At 45.2% G+C, this 14,380-nt stretch overlaps 1 protein-coding gene across 2 annotated transcripts in view; it reads right to left on the bottom strand.

Moving 5' to 3' along the window:
- The window catches only part of FAM135B (family with sequence similarity 135 member B), a 277,802-nt gene that overhangs the window by 66,954 nt on the left and 196,468 nt on the right, over positions 1 to 14,380 (bottom strand). For both annotated transcript variants that reach the window (XM_012735958.3, XM_012735960.3), the window contains exons 6-7: positions 13,835 to 14,008; positions 8,664 to 8,790 (exon numbers count right to left, since the gene is read on the bottom strand). In XM_012735958.3, coding sequence (XP_012591412.2) covers positions 8,664 to 8,790; positions 13,835 to 14,008 — 301 coding nt within the window. The remainder of the gene's footprint in view (positions 1 to 8,663; positions 8,791 to 13,834; positions 14,009 to 14,380) is intronic.

Below are 14,380 nucleotides of genomic sequence, written 5' to 3'. Positions count from 1 at the left end.
ATTTAGAAAATACCAAAGAAGCATGATTTCACAGATAACAAATGGTAAAGACCATATTATTCCCTAATTAGCATAAACAAAAAATCAGAATTATCCTTGAGTTTTCTCTCTCCTTCACAGCACCTATTTATTCTTCCTCTTTAGTGACTCTCTTTATTGGTTTCCTCAGTTTCCTGTTGTTATTAGCATGCACCAGGTTCTCTCTTAGATTGCTGCAAAGGTGTTCTACCTGGCTGCTCTGACCCTATAGGAACTCATACTTGGTGGACACAGAGATGGACACCCATGTGCTTGTCATAAGCAGTTAACAGAAACTATTCAAGCATAACAGCTTAGGGAAGGCTGCTCTTGTGCTCTGCACCGCCTTCTGTGTTTTAATACATTAACTATTTACTCCAAACTATGAATTGCTCTTATTAATATTATTTCTATTTTACAATGAGTTCAACTCAGGCACCAAGAGGGTAATTGACTTGCCTAAAATTGCCTCCCTGCCACACGCACATGTGAACACTCTTGTGCACAGAAAGTGGCAGGGTCAAAGAGTAGAACATAGGCAGTCTGGATCTAGAGTCCTCAGCACACCTTGTAGCTACTAAAGCAGGTACGCAATCTCAAATTCTTGGGTTGCCTACAGGAGACAATATTGTAACAAGAGCCTCTATCACATGGTTGGCACACCCTTCTAGCCTGGAGTCTGGAACAGACCCTTGTTTCTTTCAGAGCCCTAGGCAAGTGTAATTCAAATGCCACTCCAATCTGCTTCTGAAGTGCCACCCTCTCCTCTGGGACTGCCTGGACAGGTCCTGCTGTGGTCAACTATCAACTGCCTGTGAAGGGCAAATGGCACAGTTGTTGAGCCTGAAGGCACTGGAGCTGCCTGGGTTTGGGTTCTAGGCTGCTGATCACAAGCCGCTTCCTTGAGCTTTCTGTGCTTCACTTTTGTCTTCTTTAACATGAGATTATTAATAACATGCCTATAAGTTGTCATTTTGGTTATAAATGAGTAAATAGATGTAAAGAGCCTAGAAGTATATCTAGCACTAACAAGAATGTGGGGAAATTTGAACCCTTGTATACTATCAGTAGGAATGTAAAATAGTGTGGGCACTATGGAAAACAGTATGAAGAAACTGAAGGTTCTAAACTAAAAATGGAATTACTATGTAAATCAGGAATCTCATCTCTGAGTATATATCCAAAATAATTGAAATCGGGATCTCAAAGAGATATTTGCACTCCCATGTTCACTGCAGCATTATTCACAGTAGCCAAGACATAGAAACAACCTGAATGTCCTTCAACTAATGGATAAAGAAAAAAGTACACACATACACACCACACAATGGACTATTAATCAGCCTTAAAAATAAGAAAATCCTGCCACATATAACAACATGGATTAATCTGGAGGACATTTTCCTGATAACTCCTGCTTCTCTCCAGGTATCTAACCTTAAAGCATAATATTCACAAATTTCAAATGCTGGTGCCTCTTGTATTCTGCTACTCAATCCATGTACCAATGTCCATGTAGCACACTCTAGGTGCAAGAAGACAACATGCTGTCACAATGATTGTCAGCAAAGCCTGCGGTCAAGCAGAGGACTGAGTTCTAGGTTTGTATCCTTCTGCCTTGAGCAAATCAACTGGGCTCACTAAGCTCTGCCTTCTTCTGTCTGCAATCAGAAAACGATAATGAGGAAAAAGAACAACTTCTCCCAGGGTTGAATTATGACTTTTGTGGGCTCCAGGCACTTTTGCCTTTGCCAGCTCCCTCATCCATGAAATAAGTATAAAATTATAGTTTTATACCTGTTTGTGTAAAGATAAGTATAATTTAGACTGGATAGTATTGCTTTTTTTCCTTCTGATTTTAAATGAAATTAAAACGTTCCATCAGTCCCTAAAACTGCTGTGGTTCCTAGGCACTGTGCCTACTGTGTCTGGTGGCTATGTCAGCTGTGATCACTCATCACAGACATAAGAAGATATAAGTATATAGCTTCTCGCCTCATTTATTTACACAGCATTAACTGAGCACCTACAATGTGCGAGGAACTCTAATGGGTACCGAGGACTCTAGAAATGAAGATGCTCCACAAGGCAGGGGTTAAGGCCACCATTTCCACTGTCCTGTCACTAACTCCTTGCACAGTGCCTGAGACATAGTTGGTGCTTGATTAATATTTGATTAGTGAATAAACCAATGGTGGTGTCTCTGCTCATAGAGATGTCCCAATACAGAGGTAATATAATGACATGTTTAAGTTATACTGAATCTCTATGTCTTATATATATGACTCTAGATCTTCATGAAAAGGTTATGAGAATGTTTACAATAACAAGCAAGGGTATATTCAAAGTAAGGCTGATGTGCAAGGAACCCAATAAAAATGGGGGTGAAAGGGTATAAAAAGAGCATGCCTGGGAGAGGGAAACTTTCTTCCTAGAAGTCTGCCTGTGCCTGAGTTTCTCCATCACCACTCTTTCCTGCTGGATATATACCTCCCATCAGTAGGGAAGGGGCTTTCATGACACAAGGCTCAGCATGGAAGGGGCCTTGTAAAGCTAAGCACACCATGTGCACTTACATTATAAGCATTACTCACTTCAAGGAAGGTACAATTCTACAATTCTCTGCAATTCAATTTAAGAGAAAGCTGGCTTCAGAGCAGCTACGTTGAACATTCTATCAATGACATATGTTCCTCTGTTTGGGAAGCCATCTACTAAGTCAAGCAGAGGATGGGGGATTCCACTTTGGTGGCCAGAATACCGATCTCAGACTGAGCCTGCTCTAATAGAACACACTACCCGCAGTGGGGAGGCACCTGTGATCTCTGCAGGTGAGCAAAGGACCCGGAAGGCTCAAAGTGCCAACTGGGAACAGATCTGTTGGAAGAGTCAAACATCTCACACTCTGTTTGCAAGTGCTTTTGCTCTCCTGTACTTGGATGTTCTCAGATTCCATGGCATCCCATAGTCATTCATTAAACAAAGGCTTCCTGAGCATAGACCACGTGCCAGGCATACACAGGTGAATAAACCATGAACACACCCCGCTCTGGCAGAGCGCTAAGTCTGGCAGAAGATATAATGGCCCCTGCCCAGCTGTGTGACAGGGGAGACATACCTTAACCTCTCTCTGTCTCATGCCTTCATTTGTAAAGGGAAATTTGAATAAGTCCTTATGTGAATTGAAGGAGTCCAGGCACATCAATGGCTTAACAATGTACCTTGAAGCAGAGGAGGTGTTCTAAAATGTGTTTTGAAATTGTCAGCATCACACTTTCTGCACTTTTGTGAAATTTGTAATTTTATTCCTTTGGCTCACACCACTGGATCCCAGGCCCCATTCAGGGTAGGGCCTGAGTTTCATTCATTGTCTATGCCCCTGCAGCACACAGAGGCTAGAACATAGTAGGGGCTAAGTATTAATAAATGACCAATGAACGAATAAATGGACACACACACTGAAGCCCATGCCTGAGGGCACAGAGCTCTCAAGTCAAGGAGAGCTCCCTGAAGTGTGTGTCTATTTGCAAGACTCCCATTCCTACCCCCGGGTGATGGAACAGGCACCTTATATCAGTGAGAAGAAAGGGGGTGCACAGCCTCCCTGGGAAACCTGACTCTGCGTAGCTGGATTCTTCATCTTCACTGAGAGTCTTTTGGACCTTGAGCAGTAATCAATGTGGTGGTTATTTTACATGTCAAGCTGGCCAGGCCACAATACCCAGATATTTGGTCAAACATTCTAGAAGTGTCTGTGAAGGTATCTTCTAGAAGAAATTAGCATTTAAATCATTAGATTTTGAGTAAAGCAGATGGCCCTCCATAATGTGGGTGGGCCTTGTTCAATCAGTTGAAGGTATTAATAGAAAAAGACTGACCACCCTTAAAAGAGAAGTTGTTCTTCCAGCAGGCTGCCTTCACACTGAAATGGCAACTCTTCCCTGGGTCTCCAGCCTGCCAGTCTACCCTGTGGATTTTGGACTTGCCAGGCTCACAACTGCATGACCTAATTCTGTAAAAATAATCTCTCCCTCTCTCTCTTTCTCTCCCTCCCTCCTTCCCCGCTTTTTCCATATGTGTGTATGTATATGTGTATACCTGTATATATGCTTACACACACACACACACACACACACACACACACACACACACATATATATTTAAAGCCAGAGTTTTTAACTCAATGAGTATAGTGTCATCTCCCTACCCCTATATATATGTATGTGTGTGTATGTGTATGTGTGTCCACAAACACATACACCCTATTGGTTCTGTTTCTCTAAAGAAGCTAGACTAATACATCAAGGCCACCTGCCCCCAACTCCACAAGGCAGTGTCAAGCATAACACAGTAAAAGCATCAGAGAAAGGGCTGAAGGAGGTCTCTAGGATGATCACATCCAATTTTCTTTCTAAACCTTGGGAAACTGAGACCCAGAGAGGTCAAGTGACTCGCTCAAAGTCACACAGCATGTTAATGCTGGAGGCAAGAACAAAACCACATCTAGGACTCTTCATTCAATGTCCTACCATAAGGCCACATTGAAGCTGTTGCAGTAACATTTTATTTAATTATGTGGACAAATGAAAGAAAATAATATCAGCAGGGGGGTTGGTGGGCAATTTTGAGTAAGGATTTATGCTCCAGACCCTTATAAACTTATTTCACATAATATTCTCCACAGCCCTGTGAGCCAGGCATTAGCATCCCCATTGACAGATAAGCCATGAGCCAATGAGGGCAAATCAGCTGCCCACCAGTGCTAAGCTGCTGGTTTGGGATGGAGAAGGACACAAGCCCTCGCCCCACCAACTCTAAATCTCAAGGTCTAAATGTCAAAGGTGCAGCAGGAAAGCACAGAGTCCACAAGGGGGAAGGGAAAGGGACATGGCCTGTCATGTCAGCCCTCACCTCCCAATGATTTTTCATGCCAACCAGTTCATTTTGCTATGAAACTCTAGTTTTGTGAATGTCTCTGCAAGGAAAGGCTTATTTTGAAGGAAGCACCTGTTCTCTAATCCTTCCAGCTGATGCTACAATCTGTGAGGATTCCGATAGTATTTGCTAATGCACTGGGCTTCTCAGGGATTCGGATATACAGCTCCTGGGGGCTGAGGGGAGTGGATTTTATTGTTTGCTTGGCAGACTTACCTGGTGGGAAGGCACAAGGTGGGCGCATGGCACCGAATCCACATAATTGGATAGGACCCAAATGGAAAAAGCACAGGAAAAGAATCAAGTCCTGAAAATAACCCATTCAGCTATGTTCCACGAGCAAGTTCAATGCTAAGTACCCACAAACAAGCCATTTTACCTGACTCGTAAAAGACAGGGAGGTCTGTTTTGACACACATCCCCAAAAATACCCAAGAAGAGAAAAAAAAAAACTATACGGAGTCATGTGCCTGCTAAGTCTATTTCTGTAATGTTTTTACACACACTAACTCCTGAAATCCTCTCTAAAAGACAGACATTTTCCCATTTCACAGGTGAGAAAATTGAGTTTCCACAAGAATGAATGAGTTCCCCTGAGTAACACAGTGTTTATTTACCATAGCAGGTATTTGAAACCGGAATTTTCTGTCTAGCGCATTACAACAGGTCTCAGAGATAGAGGTGGGTCTGGGCCGTGCTCAGACGTGTCCTCCCTGGCAGAGTCTGGTGGGCTGAAATGATCTACAGTGTGCCCCACTCCACCCCACCGGTACCAGGCCTAGGGATCTGCACAGCCTCCCAGGGCAGCCCTGCCGGGCACTCACGTGTCAGTGGTGGTGCCCCCAGTCCTCAGCCCCCTCCATCTGGTTTCCCGCTGCTGCCTTGTAAAGCAATGATGGTCTGTGTGGCTTCACTCTCTTGCTGCTCAGCTTTCTACATCAGGGGTCCTCAAACTTTTTAAACAGGGGGCCAGTTTACTGTCCCTCAGACCGTTGGAGAGTGCGGCGCACATTCCACACATGCGCACTGTGGGCCCGGGACCAGTCAGCTGTTAAGCAGGACAGGCAGCGGCAGCAAAAACACCCGGTGGGCGGGATAAATGTCCTTGGCTGTCCGCATGTGGCCCGCAGGCCGTAGTTTCAGGACGCCTGTATCTACATGAACATGATTCACACATGTGTATCAATCAGTCATTCCACACATGATTCCTGAGCACTAACTATGTGTGCCAGGCATGCTGCTGGGCCCCGCGGTTATGGAGCTGAATGGGATGGTCTCCACCCCCAGCTACTCAGAGTCTGGTGGAGGAGAGGTGAAGATGCCGAGAGAATTGGGGAGAAAGTATTTCTTTCCAGGAAATCAGAGTGTACTTCCACAGCAGTGATAGCATCTGAACAAGGTCTTGGAAGGATGTGTAGGAAGTTGTGCATTAGAATTTCTTCAAAGAAGACACCTTACCATAATCATTCTCATATGCTCCTCTAGGACCAACAACAGCTCTTAGCTTGGGAGACAAGTGTCTAAATTGCTTTGAATCGATCTGGGAGCACTAGAATTTCCTAATGTCCCAGGCCAAGTTCCCTGGGCAACAGGGTCTGAGCGGGCAGATTTTTAGGTAGCAGATCTACTGGGCCAGCATATGTGGGGTGTGAGAGAAGGAGGACTGGGCAGAGGAGAAATTCACTGTGATGTGGTCACAACAAAGGTTTCAGTCATCCCTTGGGGAGCCTTTTGTAGGGATAGTCCTACAGAGTCTGCTGCCACTAACATCCGCCTCACCCTGGCAGGTTCAACTTTCCACTTGCTCCCTTCCTCACTCAGTTACTATGCTCTGGGTCCTGTGTCGATGCTAAGGCCATTGGGTTCTGACAAGCCTGGTGTTTGTCCGAGGTCCTGCGTCTCTGAGTCCCTGAAGTCCACTCCCAAGCTGGCCCTACTGGGCTCTAACGTCTGCTCCTTCCATGTCACAGAGCCCTGTTCTGGCTTCAGGTCCCCTGTTCCTCAGGAGGGTCTTGGCAGCACTTATCTTTGTTCTTCAAGGCCATGAGAACATGTGGCACAGCAGCTTAGGCCAGATGGAGACATGGCCTGGGCAGCTTTCACAGCCAGACCTCCTAGCCGTGTCTCAGAGATGGAAAAGGTGATGTTACAGGAGAGTGAGCCAAGCGCATCACCTGACATCCTAAATAGTCTAAGCACAGAGCCCGACTACCCAGGAAGATGAAGCGCCTCTTTTTGGGGGACTATGTGAGCATGGATAGCCTTTCACAGTTACAATGTGGGCTCTGTGATGGTTAATTTTATGTGTCAACTTGACTGGACCATGGAGTACCCAGATGTTTGGTCAAACCTTATCCTGGGTGTGTCTGTGAGGGTGTTTGGTGGACTGAGTACAGCAGACGGCCCTTTCCCATGTGAATGGGCCTCACCAACCCACTAAGGGCCCGAGTGGAGCAAAAAGGCTGAGTGGGAGAGAATTTTATATCTCTTATTCATGGTCTTTGATCTGGGACATCAGCTTTCTCCTGCCTTTAAACTTAGACTAGACCGCAACTATAAATGACTCTCTTGGGTCTCCAACTTGCTGACTGCAGATTTGGGGACTTTTTGGCCTCTATAATCATGTGAGCTGATTCCTTATGATAAATCTCTTTGTGTGTGTGAGTGTGTGCCTGTGTGTGTGTATCTACATATCTCTCTCTTATTGGTCTATTTCTCTGGAGAACCCTGAATAATGCAGGCTAGCTATTTCTGAGCAGACCACTAATAAAAATACACCATGCTGAGAAAGACAAAAAAAAAAAATGATCTGAGGAATGGGAGCCCCCTTAAATTATCAGGCCCAGAAACACATTTAAAATGTAGCACCAGTCACATCTCACATACTCTTGAGCTCACATCCTCTTAAACCCACTTGCTATTCAGGCTCTAGACTAACTGATGCCAAATAGCCATAAAATGCCATCCGGCAACTTGGAAGTGTGGCCTGGGCTGTAGTCCTCAACCTCTGCACCTGAATAAACTCCTTTTAAACTACATTCTGACCTTGTTGTTTATTTTAGGTTGATAACATATTGACTAAGGAGAAATAAGGACGAAGTAATACTGTGTGTGGCCAAAGCCCTGCACATCCTCAAAGAGTAACATATGTTTCTAGGGACAAAGGAACAGAGGGAAGGACGGATGTGCATATTCACTGAGTAGCTAGGAGCACCAGGTGCAGGCTGGGAACTTTACACATATTACACCAGTGAATGCACATAACACTCCATGTGATTATTGACCATCAGTAACCCCACTCTACAGGAGGCAATGCTGATGCTCAGAGAGTGAACAAAGGAGAGGTGGAGCCAGGTTTTGAAACCAGGCATGGCTCAACGCCAGCAGACCTCAGATGCTACCCCAGTTCTGGAGGAAGCCCCACATAACACAGCCTGTTCACCTCCAGGGAACTTTACTCTTCCAGGGGACCACATATAAAAGGAAGCATATGAAGGACATATTTCCTGTGTTGACCCCAGGGCTTGGCATTAGGGATGTCTTAGATAAATGTTGTAGTGATACAGGGAGGATGACGGACAGTGAGAGGAAGACACGAATAAGCAAAGGATCTCTAGAGATGGCATTTGACAGAAGCAAGAATATCAGAGCACACACCCTGCAATGTGAAGTTTGCAAGTCGTGGGGTCACCGCCCAGTGCAGACGTTACCTCTGAGGAAGTCGGTTTGCAGTATCCAGCTCCAAAGACCAGGTTTTCCAGAGAAATGATGGACTGTTCTTGCCCCATGTCTGGGCCACCTCTACTAAGCCAGGAGCCTCTTCCCGGACGAGTAAAACTAAAGAAGAAAATTGAAGAGGGAGAAAAAGAATATGAAGAAAGTGATGTTGCTGTTAACTCAGCTCCCTCGAGGGGTGTTACTGTGGAGCCTTTGGGGTAAGTCATTTACACAGAGTAGCTCACCCCCTGGAGTGTCTGCATGTAGCATTTTTGGATGTCTTGATGATAAGGTAGCAACCGGCATATAAACTTGGGAGCCGAGCATGCTCCATGTCCCTACGATGTGTACGGAGAAATGCCTGCCCTACATGCCAACCACACACCCGTGAGGGAGACTGAGCAGAGCTCCAGGGCATGTGAACCGAGGGGCAGGTGGAACGGGCCACAGAAGGACTGGGGACAGCCCTAGCTGGTCACATCTCTGCTCTGGAACCTGTTTGTTCTTCTGTGGAAAAGCATAAAACAACATCCACCTCGAGCATCCACATGAGAGTCTAGCCGATGTCGAAGGCCATCCTGATGGATGAAGCACTCTCTCTGTCAGTGCTAGTTGGGAATATTGTAATCTGTTCAACAGACAAATACACAGGTGCTACCGAGCTCTGTGAGGCAGAGGGAATATCGGCTGCCACGCTGTGACAGCAACTATCAATTTGAGGATGGAAGGAAATTAGGAAAGGCTGTGGGGTTATGAAGATTTAATCTATTTAGGTTTATGATCACCTCTCCTTCCCTTTACCTGTATGATTTGTGTCAATGGATACACCAGTAAAGTCTATTTATACTCATTTTTTCCCTTTTTATCAGAGCTCTTTTATTCAATATCTTAAGGTTAATTGTTGTGTCACAACGTAAATACTATTTGATAGGTATGTTTTAATTCCCTGGAGAGATTTAAAGTCTCTGACGGCAAAGGTCTTGATAATAAACCACCCCAGGTGGCATCATTTTTTTTCATTAGTGTTTAAGAAAAAGTTGTAGAGAGATAACCCAAGAGACCCATGTTCCTCCTTAAAATATTGACGGGAAAATTATGTTCTATTTCTATTTGATTCATTTATTTAAGCATTTATGAGGCCCATCATACTATATGCCTGACAGTGTGTTAGGTGCTAGCGTGGCAACCTGATTAAAGCATGGCCCTCCCCTTAGAGACGTTTTATTCCAGAGAGGCAGGCAGACACACAAACCAATTGATATAATACAAGGGAGGTAAACTCAGAGCAGTGGGCACAGAAGAGCAGTTTATAAAACAAACTAGGAAACAGGATGAATAGTCAGAGATGATACACAAGTGGAGTATAGCCAACTGCTGGAGAGGCAGCCAAGAGGTCCCTGGGCCAGGGTTTGAACCCCAGCAGAGGCCCCCTAGGCTGTGTGACATGGGGCAAGCTTTTTGACCTCTGCTACCTTGTTTCCTAATGTCAGAAGGGTTAAGAAGAGCAGTTTAACCATAGCGTCCTTCTGAGGATTCCACAGGATAAGCCAGGGACACTTCAGTGTCTGGCAAATAGTAATGATTCAATAAATGCTACTAGCTATTATTGATAATAATACAAATATAATAAAATATAATTATTCTGATTTTTTTCTGAATTGTAAATTGAAGCAACTCTACAATTTAGCTAGAAGATGGACCTAAGGAACATTCCAGAAGAAAAGCAGAATGTGTGTGTGTGTGTGTGTGTGTGTGTGTGTGTGTGTGTGTGTGTGTATACTTACAGCACATTCCTGGGACAGACTACAAATTAATACAAATTAATAACCAAAATAACTTGTTATTTGCTTAAGGGTATCTTCAATTAGCTTTTCCGGTGGATCTGAATCCCTCAAGGGAAATCCAGCAGTATCCATTTGAGAATTAAAAATCATATTCTTTTATTCAGTCTGGTTCAGTGAAGGTTAAGGGTCTTTTGAGGTTAAATCTTAATTTTACACCTGCTTCTTACTGATTGGATTTAACTGATGCTGCGAAGAGCTGGTTTTCTGGAAAAGCTAGTGCCTGCCCCATTTGGTAGGTATTTCCCACAACCTTAAAGGGTTCCCTTTTGTTCCCAGCTACTGTGAGCCAACCAAGAGAATTTCTTCCAGCAAAATCCAGAGAACAGAAGACAGTTCTATTTTTACTCCCATCCCTGGAGAAGTCTAAGCTCTTACTGTGAATTCCTATCTGTGCTCCTACCCAGCAGGGTTGCTGCAGACAAATCTGCAAGAGACTGTTTCTGTCTAGGGTTAAACTTTTTACTAAGAATTCCTAGATCCTGAAATTCTCATTCGAATAGTATCAGGGCACCCAGCACAAAAGAAGTGACGCCTGCTCTCTGCCATTTCAGTTGCTGTAAACACTTCCCCTCTCCTTACTCATCTTCCTGCCTCTGCTCGGATGTAACTCCCTGTGCAGCCTACTCACAATGGCTGGGGTCTCTACAAAACACAGGGCTCATCAAGTCATTCTCCTGCTCAAAACATGCAGCACTTTCTTCTTCCACAATAAACAGATTCTCAATTCCTTAATGTGTCATTAGTTACCTTGTTAGCATATAACTCCAATTTACCCTCCCAAATTCATTTTTCACTGTCATAGTCTCTCATCCCCTGGGTGGCACACAAAGGCTGTTTCTTCTAGAAAGCTTTCCCTCATGTCCCTTTGACGGAAGCACATCTTCCCCATGCTAACAGTTACCTACCGCTTATTAGGTGTTTATTACGTGCTAGGCATGAGGCCCCCAGATCAGAGGTTGGGATGTGGTAGGCACTAAGTAAATATCAATGGATTGCATGAATGGCCAAGGGTTTTACATGCACTACTTCACTTAATCCTTCAAACAGCCTTTGGGTATATACTGAAACTGAAGCTCAAATGCTAAATCTAATAGAGTTAATGATTAACTTGGAATTGCAATCTGGGTCCCTGTGATCCTAAAGACCATCCCTTTATCTCTGGCTTACATGGGGCTCCCACGATGCTTCGCACACCCCTCGGTAAAACAGGTATCACTCCGAATTAGAGTTCACAGCCCGTGTGTATTTCCACCAAACTCCAGCTTTTAAGGGCCCTGGAGCTGATCTAATCATCATCAGAGCTTCCAGGCTTGGCCTTTCTAGAAGTGGCTAATGCTTAGTGACACCCACCTCGAACCAAGCACACTTTCATCAACTGCAACACTGTTTACTTCATCTCATTGTAAGCCATCATCATCCCCATTGGTTTAGGATCACACTCGTTTTCAAAAATTCCTCCTCATTCATTCATTCATTCATTCATTTATATGTTGAAACAGATTCTTAGCAAAGTTAGGTGACTTATCTAAGGATCCCCCAAAAATAAACAATAGGGCTAGACAAGAAGATGCTCTAAACTCCAGCTAGTGACAATTTGCTCTCAGGGCCCCGGCACCCTGCAGGGAGCTCTGCCTTTCCTACTCCAGGCTATCACCGTACCTTCAGCAGCGACAGCCTGCTAATCCCAGGACCCAACCCTCGGCCATCAGCCTGGCCTCGCCAGCCTCACCTCACAGAGGGCAGAGAGATCATGCCCTTCATCCTGCCTTCAGGGCATTTATTTGCTAAGCCTCAGAGTGAGCCACCAGCTAGAGAACAACCTTGGCAGGATACGACTACTCTCTGCTGCTTTCTGCATCCTATTTCTTCTGTCACTTCTCAAGGTCAGGGCTGCTTTCTTTTGTTCTTATAACTATGAATCTTATAATATTTTCTACCAAATTCTAATGGAATAGCATTTACCATATAATAATATCATGTATGTAAATTGGTCCACTCTACTGTACTGTGAAGTCTTTGAGAGAAAGATCTATCCCAAGATATCTTTAGATCCCAAAGCAGGATGTGCTTCCTAACACCTTTGCTAGAGCACAATAGGCCCACTATCAACATTTATTGCTTGAAACATAAGACAATGTCCCCAGGTCTCCCTGGTACATGTGTCTCCTTCATCTTGAGGACCCAGTTTCTTTCCAGGAGCTCAATCAAGGTTTGGACTGGAATATGCCCAGACTTCTTTTATCTCAGTTCATGACTCCAGGCTGAAGTGCCGCCCTCACCAGCTCTCTCCACCTCTAAATTCCCAGTGTCCTTTGCTCCTGCCATGAGCTCTGACTTTAACCCCCTGTGGAACTTCCCTCTGTAAAGCCCAGAGTGGAATCAGCAGATGGGCATGGTCACTGGGTCAAGACCTCTAGGGACCAGCTTCTGGCCACATGGCACTGTCCAGGTCAGGTAACCCAATTCCTGCTCTCTGAGCCCAGCAGAAAACAGAGGCGTCAGGCCAGGGACAGCAAACTCAGTGAGAACTCAAGTCTCCCCCACATACATTTAAACACTCAGCACTTGAGGAGCCATTCAGAAAAGGGAAACTGGGGAAGTTCCCTTTCTGAAACTCCATGTTGCAATATTCTATCCCTAAACATCCCATTGCACACATGCAACTTTTGCCCATGTGCATGTATGATGTTTGAAATGATGTGCTGCACGTATCAGGCCATGCTGGGAGTATGTATTGATACAAAGACAGCTGAGCACAGTACAGTGCACTGGCTGTTGTCAGCTCTGCCCTTCCACTCAAGGAATTCATAAAACCTCAGTGCTTCATGGGCCCTTGGAGTTGTTCTGGGAAGTTCACTGAAGAGGGGAGGCAAACCACGTAGGTAGATCTTCCTTATCTTAACAAGTAACTTGAGGGAGCGAAAGAAAACTGAGCCCCTATCACGTGCTTGACACTGTCCTCATTTGGGATTCACTAAGACCTTATGTAGATGGGACATGTTAGTGCTACTATTCGAGAGATGAAAAGATGTGGCTCCAGGACATTAGAGGACTTTTCAAATAAGGCACAGTGAGACTAAAGTGAAGCTGGGTACAGAATCCATGTGTCAGCTGTAGTTTGCAGATGTTCAGCCCCTGGCTCTGAGACAGTCTCCCCTCACAATGCCCAGTCCCCCCAGAATTTAGACCCAGAGCCTGAACCTATAGCCTGGGAGAAGCTCCCGTCTGTGCTGATCTCCCCTGGCAAACCTGAGCCTCTCTGCCACGCCTGTGATCGACGGTAGCTCCCCACGCCCCAGGGCTGCCTCCGAACTCCATACCTGATCAGGGGCTGCCGCAGTGCCACCAGTGCAGCATGGATGGTCACGGAGATCACAGACAGGTGGAAATAGTCGAACATGACTGGCACTTGGTGGTGCAGACCCTTCCGTGGGTGGAAGTGTAGGCCAAGCGTGCGGCTGCTGATCACGGGTGCTCCGGCCACGTCCCTCAACCTGGAAGGCAAGCAAGTGAGCTCACATGAGCGACAGAGGGTTGACCCTTCTGTCCACCAAGCAGGTCTATCTGACAGTACCTCTGTGGGCCAAGCACTGCACATACATCAACTTATTCAATCCTGCAAACACCATGCCTGGTAGAAATCACTTTTCCCATGATTGACAGATAAGAAATCAATGCTCAGAGAGGGAAATAACTCATTGTATATCACACAGCTCTACAAGGCATATCTGAGAAAACAAGCTCATGTGTCAGTGACGAATAAGAGACTTGAACTTGCTTTCCAAAGCTCATGCCCACACTGAATCCTTTTGGCTCTCCTTGCCCACACTTCTCTCCTAGTCCCCTCAGATATCCAGATGTCCAGC

This window comes from Microcebus murinus, chromosome 7 (assembly GCF_040939455.1).
Source record: "Microcebus murinus isolate Inina chromosome 7, M.murinus_Inina_mat1.0, whole genome shotgun sequence".
NCBI classification, from domain to species: Eukaryota; Metazoa; Chordata; class Mammalia; order Primates; family Cheirogaleidae; genus Microcebus; species Microcebus murinus.
Note: the sequence above shows the minus strand (reverse complement) of the source record. Positions and strands in the feature narration are given on the sequence as shown.